Source organism: Anas acuta, chromosome 2 (genome assembly GCF_963932015.1).
Source record: "Anas acuta chromosome 2, bAnaAcu1.1, whole genome shotgun sequence".
NCBI lineage: Eukaryota > Metazoa > Chordata > Aves > Anseriformes > Anatidae > Anas > Anas acuta.
This window is the reverse complement of record NC_088980.1, coordinates 12,551,627-12,563,795: the sequence shown is the minus strand read 5'-3', so window position 1 is coordinate 12,563,795 and position 12,169 is coordinate 12,551,627. Positions and strand designations below refer to the sequence as shown.

The 12,169-nt window shown below is 40.6% G+C and overlaps 1 protein-coding gene across 3 annotated transcripts in view; it reads right to left on the bottom strand.

The window, feature by feature from the left end:
• PFKP (phosphofructokinase, platelet) overlaps window positions 1–9,768 on the bottom strand; it is a 45,490-nt gene extending 35,722 nt beyond the window's left edge. For 2 of the 3 annotated variants that reach the window (XM_068673500.1, XM_068673499.1), the window contains exons 1-2: window positions 9,344–9,768; window positions 1,407–1,480 (exon numbers count right to left, since the gene is read on the bottom strand). In XM_068673500.1, the coding sequence (XP_068529601.1) occupies window positions 1,407–1,480; window positions 9,344–9,428 (159 nt within the window). In that variant the 5' untranslated portion in view covers window positions 9,429–9,768. The remainder of the gene's footprint in view (window positions 1–1,406; window positions 1,481–9,343) is intronic. The other variant, XM_068673498.1, reaches the window with a different exon arrangement.
• Window positions 9,769–12,169: the final 2,401 nt, after the last annotated feature.

Sequence of the window (12,169 nt, the reverse complement as noted above, 5' to 3'; positions counted from 1 at the left end):
GCATGATACAAAATAGCCATTAAAAAGCAAACAAACTCAAAGATAAATTACAACGATGATAATTCTCAATTTATATATAATTAAAAAAAATCTGGTCTTTCAGAACAGCCAAAAAACCTCCTTACTTTCTCAAAAATATTTGACCTATTTCAGCAATCCCGCAGAACAGCTGAACATTGAAAGAATTCTAGAGATTGGTCATGTAATTAGCACACACACAGTATTCAGGGCTCCTTGCTGTAGCAGTGTAGCACAAAAGAATTCTGGAGCACAGTGCTCCACTTATTTGCATTTCAATGCACTTCACCTCTCTTTAGTAAATGAGCTGTAGGAATAAGCAGACCAAGAAAGAAGATGGATAAATAGCTGCCTTTAAAAACTAAATTGTATATTTTGCATACACAAAACAGAAAATAAAGTACTTTCATAACACCTCTATGAATCCGAGTACTCCTTTTGTTAAATAACTTTAAAAAACAAAAACAATTTTGATAGGAGTACTGACTACTGAGTTTTGCCCCACAGCAAATGTTTTTTATGATTTGTAATCACCCCATACTTTTAAATAGTTGTAAAGGAATTCAAGTACAAACAGAATGACTTTTTGCTGGAAAAGTATTTACGGTATTGTGCAATCTGCACATTTTATAACTGAAGGTGTCTTTCAAGCTGGAGTCTAACCTGAATTTAAGTCTTCCGATAAGACATGCTCAGATAGTATTCTTTTGTCATTTACATTAAACTTGTCTTCTGCATGTTTCATGTCAGAGGATTGTTATGTTTCTTATGTAAGTTAATAGTCTTCATGCACATGCAGTCATAATCTTCAACCACAAAATTCTGCTGTCTGGATATGCTATGTTTTTGTTTGTTTCTTAAAAAAAAAAAAAAAATCCAATCTTTAAACCAGGAAAGATGGAACCAGCCTAGCAGAACTCTTACAGAAAAAAAAAAGAAACGGTGTTATTTGTGAAATTGTGACAATGGCACATTCTTATCATACCCTGGGGAGAAATAAGAATTATAAGTTTAACTAGGTTTATTTATACATCACAATAATTGAGACCAAATCCAATAATAATAATTGGGGACAAACATCTGACAAGTACACAAATACCTAATCTCACTGTTGAGTGTCTACCACCTCTGTTTTCTTAATGCTTTCAGGCTTCTGGTGCAATATGGATTATTCCATTTATTTAAAAATGACTTAACTTTATCATATATCATGTCAGAAGTGCTTTACACACACACACACACAAAAAAAAAGTTGATATGATTAAAAGGGAATGATATCTACAGCATTTTTTTTCCTATTTTGTTACTCACGCTCTATGAAGTTTCCACAGTCAGAAAATTACTCAAATACAGTCAAAAGAAATACAGAATGAATAAAAACCACTAACCTCATAAACAAAATAGACTTTGGCTTTTACATAGATTCCCATGCGTACCACTGCACGTACAGCAGCATTCATACCTGGTAAGAAAAAGCAAAATCACATTGTTCCAGGTTACCTTTTTTTGTGTGTATAGTGTAAACTTTCAGCGTCTTTGAAAATAAATAAAAATAAGAACAACGATTAATTCATTCCTAAAGGAAGACAATGATCAGCATCTATTAAACCAGGAATTTGCTTAATGATATTGCAATCAGTCTATAAATATGAAGGTTGCAGTAGTATTTACTTTAATATAATAATGATATGCCAGTATGCATATCGGTCTGTGATTAAATTGCTGTCTATTGTAAAACAGCATTGTAAAACCAACAGCTACTAAACCAGAAAGAGAAAGGAAATTCACAATGAAGATTCAACCAATTTAACATCTTCAAAGGGGATATTATGCTACAATAGCTCTTTTTCCCGAGCTCTCCAAACAACATGAGTATAGAGTATTCTATCAGGAGCACAGCCAAAGCTCCTGACATTGAAGAAAAAAGGAAAGAAAGAAATAGCTGGAAATTAACACAAGAAATGTTTTTTGGACACATTTCACATAAAAGAAAAGTGCCTATATGCCACTTTGCTTCCCTGAAATGCAAATTCACACTGGAACTCGCTGCTCACATATCTGACAAACTATACTAATATAAAGTATTACATGCAAGCGTAATGATCAAACACTTGATCTCCTCAGAAACAGTGCAAGTTCCACTGGTCCCCCTACATTTGTTAAATGAGTTTCTATCATAATCCATCACTTCAGGTTTCATGTTACCTTTCTCATTAATCAAGAAGTTCACGAAAGTAATATGCTAATTACTTCTATATCACTTAAAAAAGGCATGAGATTATCCAAAGCCTGAGGACAGAAGCTGCAGTTAGGCTACACTGAAAGATTAGCCTCTGCACATCAGCTGAAAAGGGATGCCAGAAACATGACAAATTCTCCAAATCTGCTGCATTCAATATCAAAATAGCAAAGCAGTAGGTCAGCTCTGCTGTTAACGTAGGTGTTTCATGCTCACCAATCTGGAGATTTGAGAACATGATAGCTAGAATACGTAAACTCACAACACAGTAAGCCATAATGACCTATCCCCACAATGCCTACCATTACTGGGAGAAAAAAAAAAATAAAATACTGAGCTATAAATGCCTACCTGTCTAAATAAAGAATGAGGCTGAGGTATTCTCAGAGATTGACTAATGAGGAACATACCAGAAAGTTCCTGAAGTTGGCTAATGTTAAAAAAAAAAATCCAAAAAGTTTGCCAAAATCATGTGGACAGCTTTGTTGATGTATAATTAACAAATAGTAATATAATTTGCATAACGTCACTTCACCTTAAGACTAAAATCTTAAGTAACCATGCTTTCCCCCAAAATCTGTATTAGGAAATAAAAGCAAGAATTGTCTCTTTGTCTCTCTGTCTTGTGGCAGAACATGGAAAAGTTCTCAGGTGCCAAGAAAGCTAAAAGCACAGCTCTGGAACAAAAGCTGGCTAATGCCAAGGAAAAGCTGAGAACTTCTTTTGACACGCTGTACTGAAAAGAAAGTTAGCATGCTACATTTCAGATTAAAACTAATCTATTACACAGAGTGAAGGTATCTCCTCAATTAAGCAGTTCAAAAAGAAAATACAAATAAAAGAATAACATCCCCCCTTCCAAATTCCTCTGGAAAGCAGAGACAAAGACCTTTAACTGTATAAAATCAACCGTTCTTCACAACACTGCCGTTTTCTGCAAACCAAGAAGACACAGGCACAAGCTACTCCTTTCATAAAAGTCCACCGCATACTTAGCTCGTTCTGTGCACAACTGTTTGTTTGTTTAAGAGATGAGGACAACTTTTTGTACTATCCCTATCACCACACAGTTTTAGAAGAGAGCTGGCAAGCTCATTTTCTGAAGGGAAGATGTCCATTATCACTCAGAGAGGAGTACTCAGAACTGCCCTTATAAGATTTGTTCTTGAGGTTCAAATGTCACCTTTCCCGTCTGGCACCTGAGGGGACACAGTAACACCTCTTTGGTATCTAACAAATGTTTGGCTTCAAAGACTCTGGTGTCTCACTCATTAGCTGTCTCTGTTCTCCATGTATCCAAGTAAAATAAAAAAAGGTGTCTGTGATTCCAGCCAGCTGAGGCAGAATTGTTTTGTCAGCAAAAAGAGTATTTAATAAAATAAGAAGACATTAAATACAAACATCCAAATCTACTAAAGACGCGAACTTGTCTTTTATCTTATGTTTCTGCTTTATTGGTCCTGTACCATATCTCTATATCTTTAGCATAAATCTCTTAATCAGTGTACTTTAAAGAAGGATTCCTCTGTTCCTATTCCAAATTCTCCAGATCTGCCAGAACTTTTTTTTTTAACCAAAAAATTAGCCTACAAATGTTGATTAGGCTTACCTTTCACACTTCTAAAACAGAAAATTTAAGCATTTATTTCTTAAAATGGCAAATCCACTAACTCTTTAACCATGAATATATTCTTAATACAGTTGCATATGTTTTTAGTGAATACTTCCTAGTTTCCCTGTCTGACATGAAAAACTGGTGAGACTCACAATTTACCTGTTCAAAAAGACAGTAAAAGCTCAAGAAAAATGCAGGAACTACAGACAAAAAGCATTTTCTCTGTACCACCACTAAAACTTTGTAAATTCACGTAACAGGCATTATTATTGCTTGGTGATGCAGGCTTTATTTCTTTATATAGGAAGAGGATTTGGGCATCTATTGGCAAACTCCTAAAGAAGTGGCTGGCATTTCAGAAGGACTGAAGCACATTATAATTCAGTATCTGCAAAATACAGGTAAAACACTGAAGCTTTAGATTTTATGTTGGCTTTCTAAATCTGAATAGACTGCATTGCTTGCAGTGATTCAAGTATGTAAATACAAAGGATTTCACAAAGTCTCCGCATAACTTGTCTAACAAAGCGCTGCTCTATTTCATTATCTGTGGAGACTTACAATAGCGTTTGTGAATTACTGTAATATCTATGAAATGTAATTACACGCTTATTACTGAAAAACAGATTTATCCAGTTAGCCATGGATTTAGTCCTGAATAATAAATACTGTGCCGATAAACGTAGGATTAGAATAGCAGCTTTACAAGTAAGCTACAGATAAAACCAATCTATTTTTTTTTGGTTTAATGCAAACACTTTTGCAGAGAAGCCTTTGAAGGAAGAAAATATTTATTTTGTTCTTTTGGACTCCGCACAGATTACGCTACCTGCAACGACTTAGATGGCTTTATGTAATGCCTAAAATTAATTTCAGAGTGGATGATTTACTGTCCTTCTTGATATTCTCTGTTCAGTTGTCTTTGAAGAAGCTGATTTTTCATAGCAGAGTTACAAACAGTACTGCAGAATTCTTTAAATTATTTCAAAGACACTCCCCCCAGAAGAATATTTCTCTCTTGTGCCTACATACTGTTTCATGTGTATGTGCAAAATTACAACAATGGAATTTGAGTAAAATTAAAACACTGTTTTGTGTTTAGCTATCTGTTTTCACGTTAGTCAGCTCAAACAGGCCTTTAAACAAGTAACTATAACACTAACCATGTAAAAGAAAATGTAAAACTATGCATCTTGCTCACATATCAAGAAATCCTTAAGTTTCAACTATTTTAATTATAGGTATTGGCTTAAATGCATGTTTAATGCCTTAACACATGAACTACAGAAATGTCTTAACACTGTTAAACAGAAAGAATTTATCCAAGGACATAAATGGATATACCTGTAATACAGTAAGAGGCTATAATCGTCAAATGGAAAGATAAGAAGCTGTAGTCAAATACAAAACACTGAACAAATCATTAAAGCTAAATGGAGAAAATTCAAATTGCTTTGTTAATTACATAAAATTTTAATGCACATTAATGATTCTAATTACCTGAAGAGAAATACTATACAGTTTAAGCGCTTAGAAAAACTGTATCAGATCAGAGCTCTGTACTACACAAATATTTACATAACATTGAGACTGCAAGCATATCTACTTCTTCACAATTTAAAGGACATCTGAAGAGACTACTTTCATTCACAGATTCTGCAAATAATAGATAAGCTTCCTCCAAAATATTAAATGTCTTGAAACAGTTACAGTCATCCATTAGTAATCACATGCCTTATTTTTTTTAATATATATTAAAAAGTGGACACATGGTTTGTACATCGATGTCTCTACACACACAGAATCATATTTGCTGGAAAAGATGCCTTTATTCCACATGATTATCTTCATATTACGTAAGTGTTAATAAATAAACTGTACATTTTGGATGTCATGGAAGAGTGCATATTTTATTATTTGTTCAGTGGCCAAAATTCTTTTTTCCAAAGGAAGTGACCAGGACAAGAACAGTACATCTACACTACTATATTAAATATGCCTTGAAACGTCATTGGCAAGCCTGTAATGTTTCAAACAGAGAAATGCAAATCTTTACTTCAGCAGCCTTGGTCTAGTATATTCTAGAATATTACCAGGCAATCCAGATTTCTAGCTCCCTCACTTGCTATCTTCCACAACACTAAATCTTTGAGTTAGTATCAGAAATAACGTGATCACCTCTAAGGACAATAATCCTGAGCAAGTAAATGGGAACAGCTCAAAGGAACCACAAGCTCATCCTTTTTCAACAGCATGCAATTGCCTTCTGTCAGATGCTTTCAGATGATATTGCTCCTGCTGCTGAGACACACCTATCATGGTTCTGGAATAAGCAGATTGACTGGAGGTTATATAAACATGAAAGTGACCTACAGCTGCCCAAATCGTCTGTGGTAGTCATTGCCAACCACCATAAAATACAACCACGTACCTGAAGCAGATCATGGTGAATCCCACTGAGTAATGATGGAAGCATGAATAAAACCAATTTTTAGTCTATTTTTCTGAGCTTCAATCTCTACCATTTGTAAATAGTCCAGGAAATGAACTAACCCCTACATTTTGAGAGTTGTCAGAATTTTGCCTCTCAAGGTAATTGTGATTAAGGTAGAAAGTACTTACTCTAGTTTACTAGTTAGCTGGCTAGCTAAAGCGATGGAATGCCAAGTTTACACACATTAGTGTACAAACTACACCTTTTTGATGTAAAATAAACCAGCAATACATTCTTTAACCCCACCAAAAACAATACTTCACAAAGTGTGGTGACTAAATCATAACAATCCCAGCATGGCATGTACACATTATATAGTGCTTAATGTTTCTTTTTTGCCAGCTGTGAAATAAAAAACCTTACAAGGAAGTACCACAAAGGTGGGAAAGTGATTTACACTTTAACACATCCTATAAATAGGAAGGCTTGTTTGTTTTACATAATGCTACTTCTAAATTATTCACAACAGCAGTAAAGGCAGTAACTTGTATTCTAAAACAGTATCAAGCATATTTTGTTCTAGGATAAGATTTACAGCCCACCTGTCTAAATCCAGGCACCTATTGGGTTGAAGATATGTGTTTATTGCAACGTTAACAGGTATTCTTTCCACTGTATTTCCTGCTGAGGCTGGTTTGCATTACAGATAATCTGACCTTTTCTACATCTACGTAAAACATTTGAAAGAAAACCACAGACTGGAACTTTTTTTATATTTTCACTTTTTTGTCTACGTCACAGTTTGTAGTTTTACCTGCTCTACCATTTTGCTTTAAAATTTATTTGCAACAAGTTCTGCAGCAATATCAGCATATTTCCTTCTGCGTATCCTTCACAGTTTCTCTAGAACATTTGCCCTACACAGAGCAAATGACCTTGACAGGGCATGACTCATTCTGTCCCTTGCTCTACGCCTAACCCAGCATGCAAACAGACTACAGGTTGTATATCTTACACATCTCTGTCATTCAGGATAGTAAGGCTTATGAACCTCAACTGCCTCGTGTCATTTGGTCCAAATGATCAGATCCTAAAATTGCTTTTTTCTTGTTCTAAGTTAGGTCAACAAAGCTGCCTACAAGATGTCTTGGAAGACATCCAGCTTGCTTTGTTTAGTCTTTATGACAACCTCTCTCCTCAGACAGCAGCTTTCACAGGCTGTTCATCTTTACCTTTCAGTGGAAGTATGCTGCAGTTGCAATCTGCCAGATAATGTCTAGATGCTATCCACTCATTCTGCGATTTGCAGAATGCCTTAATTCACATAGTGACGAGTGGAGATTAATACTTTATAAAAGGAGATGCATCTGCCGCTGCATTATATAATCTCCAGACACGCGGAAGCGAGCAGCAGGGTTCAGCCTCTTGCTGAACACGCTACTGCTGCTTGAGGCAATGCCCTGTCACACTTTAAAGTTAAAATGGCGATTTGGTGACCTGACCACTACAGCAGAAAAGCCTTTATTCACAGTCCCTTCTAGAATCACTTGTCAGTGGAAGTAATGAGAGCAAACAGTGGATAAAACTTGAACAAATGTAACCTGACTGCAGAGGAAAAGAGAAGCCATTTAAGGTCATCAGCTTGCTTTTTCTCTGGAACTGTTTTCCTTCCTGGTTGGCACTAGATCAACCCCAATCAGAAATATTCCCGAGGATCCCAGGTAAGACCGGGGACTCCCCGTTATTCCTGCGGAGGGAGGGCGGGAGGATGCTTCTCCCAGCCCAGATGACGCAGGGAGGCGGAATCTGCAGCGACTCGCAGTGGATCACGTACACACCGGAGGGGGGGAGCGGGCAGACGCTGGTCCACGCGATGGGCTGCCAGGAGGGCGAGCGGCAGGCACGGCTCTGCCCATACCCACTTGCCCGTTGGGAGAGCCAGGAGAGGCTCCACCATGGATGCAGACCGGTCCCTGCACGTTTCCATGTGCAACGCAGCGAGCAGTGGTCACTGAGCTGCCAAGTATAAAGGAAAGAGAGGGAGGCTTTTCTCTTCCTCCTCTCTCTTCAATCCACAAACGCGAGTAACGTTTCTTCTCGAAGTTAAAGTACTTCCGAGGCACTCTCCGGGGAAGGAAGAAAAAAAGTAAATAAAGCAAAGGAGCTAAAAGCAATCATCACAAAACTCTCCCAGCAAGCATGGAGAGTCCTGTGAAGCAGCACGAAAAGCTGGAGGTCTGAAATCTTAATTAACTGAAACTTCAAGCTGTTAGCGTAAGTGAGGTTTTCTGGTAGAAAAGGGGAAACGAAAGTGCGGGAAAAAAACTACTTCACGACTAAGTACGTTGAGATCGAGCCTCTCTCTTTCCCCCGATGCCCGTGCGCCTTTTGTTCCCCCTGCTCCCGCGGCTCGGGCTCCGTCTGCACTGAAGGCATTCAGGGAGGTGGAACACGCTGCCAGCACGCTCCTCCCGACAGCAAGCCACCGCCTGAGCTTCCTACACCACGGCCGGGCACACGAACGTGTCGCCGGGGCAGCCTCCCCCCGCCGTGAGGCAGCACGACCTCCTTCCTTCCTTCCCCCCCCCTCCATTTATTTCCCCGGGGGCGAAGCTGTCTCGGCGGCAGGAGTTGCTAACGCCGCAGCGCTGCTTTCTCTCCCTCTCTTCCCCGCCCGGGGCAGGCTGAGGGGAGGCCACGCGTTAGGAAGCGAGGGTGAGAAAAGGAAAGGAGGCACGGAGGATGAGAGGCCGTTTGCGGCCAGGCCGCGAAAAAAAAAAAAAAAGAAAAAAAAAAAAGAAGGGTTATCTTTTAAATGGTCTTACTACGAGATAGCAACAGGAGGCGCAGGACCCCCACACCCCCTCCAGGCTCCCTCGAGGCCGTTCGCGGAGCCTCTCCCCCGCCGTGCCCCAGCCCGAGCGGGGCCTCCCCCAACCACCCCGTCCCTCCATCTGCCCCCCGGGGAGGGGGAATTCCCCCCTGCTCGCCCCCCCCAGCCTTCCTCCCCCTCTCCTCATCCTCCCTCCGGGCTCACCCTGGGCATCGCCGCCGCTGGTGAGCACGCCGATGGCCTTCCCGGTGCCCGAGAGGTTCTCGAAGAACTTGGGCTGGTGATCCATGGCGCCGGCCGGGGGGGGACCGGGCGGAGGTCGCTGAGGGAGCCCCTGGCCTCGGGGCTCTGCCCTGCTGCCCGGCGCCTCGACTCCGCCGAGCGCTCGGCCTCCGCGGAAAACAAATTTAAAATAAAATAAAAGAAAGGATAAAAATATAAAGCGGTGCTGGTGTGGCTTTACAGACGGGTGTATGAAAAATAAGGGGTAGCTGGGTGCCAGAGGGCGGGGAGAGAGAGAAAGAGGCGAAGAGAGCGCGAGCGAGACCAGAGGAGGCGCAGCGCACACCGCAGCCTCGCCGCGCTGCCTCCCCCGGCTCCGGCTGACAGCGCGGCCCGGTAACGCCCCTAACGCCCCGCCGCCACGGGCGGTTGACGGGCGGGCCGGGGAGCCAATGGGCGGCCGAGGTGCCGGAGCGAGCGGAGGCCGTTACGGCGGCGGGGCGGGGCCGAGAGGGGTGGGGGCGTGAGGGGTCTGGGGTGGGGGCTGAGGCGGGGGAGGGGCTGCAGGTGGGGGCGGGAGGACCTTTCCCTTCCCTTCCCTTCCCTTCCCTTCCCTCTTTCCCTCTTTCCCTTCCCGGTGGCAGCACCTCTGGCTGGTCTCGTGTCCCAGGGCCTGCTCGGTGTCTGCTCTGTCAGGTCTTTGTCCCTCTTTCTGCCCTCCCCATCCCTCCTGAGGTATTTATTGCTGCACTGCAGGCACTCAGGCACACGTAGGGAAGTGGAGTTGTCGCCTGTGAGCGTGCACAGCTCGCAGACAAGTGTTGAGTCTGAGGGAGCAGTGGAGGCCAAGCAGATGGCAGAAGTTACATAGGAAGCCCCTGTCTTTCTGCCCTGCCTTCTGTTCCACACTGATAAAGAAGTGCTCTCTTAAACTCACTTCATTATAATATCTCATTGGACCAAACCAGTATGATTATGTTCATCGCTGTAACATGCCCGTGATTGTAGCAGAAACAGCTTAAGCCCCTGATTTTGTTAATTCAAGTAGATACTAATGTGTTATCCCATAAACAGTTCTGTCTGGAACTTAGCATGAGTAAAAGTATTTGCAGAATCAGGGACCAAGTTACTCGCCCAAAATTATAAAGCAAGTCAGGGAGAGAGTCAGGAACAGAAGCAAAATGCTGACTCAAGTTTTATACCTTAATAGCTGTAATAATTATTGTTTTTATTCAACATCTACATCACATCTTAGACTTAATTCTCATTCTAAAAATACACGTTCTCATCCTGTCAACTTTCACACAGTCACAGGCAGAAGCGCAGTCATTTAAGTACTTCAGTCAATATTACTCATAGGTAAATGTTTCAAGAAATTGTACCTGCAAAGAGATATCTGCACGTACTATATGGGCACCGCGTATGTGCAAATCTTCTCAGAGGCTAAAATGAGTGTATAATTTGACAATGGAAAAGACACGTTTCCAAGTAGTTTGCATACCCCGAACATCTTTTCTGTGTAAGTAGCTGCAAAAACTATTCAATAGGGAATGTACTGTATTATATCTGAGGAGAGTTCTGAGTCATACAGTGTAACAAAGATAAACTTTTATTATAGAAATATATAAGCCCTGTAAAGTCCTGCTTTGATCATCTCTGTTTTGAACTGGAGTTGCATCAGTTTCTTGAAGAGTAGCTCTGCAAAAGCTAACTTAACATTTTAAAATTCAGGGCTTGATACAAAGCCTGTAAAATCAATAGGAAGGTCTTAGGCTAATATAAAGTATTGCAACAACTTCAAGATAATGGACCAGTGATAATTTGTTATCTGAACAATAGCCTGAGGAAGTTTTGCATTGATTCTTTTTGCTTTGGTGCAGATACTTAGCCCATCTTTGGAATTGATTCATTTTGCTTTATTCTTTGTAATTAAAGCATTCACACTTTGTCTTGAAGGAGACTTGTCCCCTTTGCTTCCAGATATACCCTTGATGCTGTGGAGTTATGACTTTCTGAAAACATTTTTTTCTCCAATAGCCTTATGGTACATAAAGAATTCAGTCCTTGTAAGTGATGTAATTTTCCCCTCCCTTGTGGAGGGGCCTGTGATTTCACTTCATCATTTATTATAGCTACTCATTGTTCTTTAGGAGAGCTCTCAGGAGAGAGTTATATTTTGTCTGTGTAAAGTCTAATAACAGAGGTGGGAGGAGAGGAAAAGATGTGGAACTGTTTGTTCTCGAGGCTGTCTTGATGTACTTAAATATATTCTGGTACTACTGTTGCCAATAATCTTAAAAGGCTTGGCTTGAATATTGGAGATTGTTAGGGAAAACAATCTCGTTTAACCCTGTGGAGTATAGTTGCAATGTAGTTAGGTACAGGCACATAAATCTTACTGACACGGAGATAATAGGCTTTTGTGAGATATGCAAACCGATCATGAAAAAAATGCATATCTGAGTAAAATCTCAGCAGTTAAGCTGCACACTACATTAAGTGCTCTAATTGTCCTCTTACTATAACACTTAATACAATCAGTTTACATGGATAAGGGCAGCACAGGTGGGTTTTGACTGTTCCCTGATACTGACTGTTGCAGGTAGGCAAGAGGAGAAGAATGTGGTTAGACTGTGTGTTCCCCAGGCCATCTAGATCAAGGCTTCTTTAAATCCTGTCACTACCTAAGAAATCCTGATGGATCCTTTAAAAATACTTTCAGTTGCTGCCTGCCTCAACTTACTGTGCAAATATTGTTAAACAATGTTGTGACTTTGAATTATAAAGTTGTTCATATTGTGGATGTAG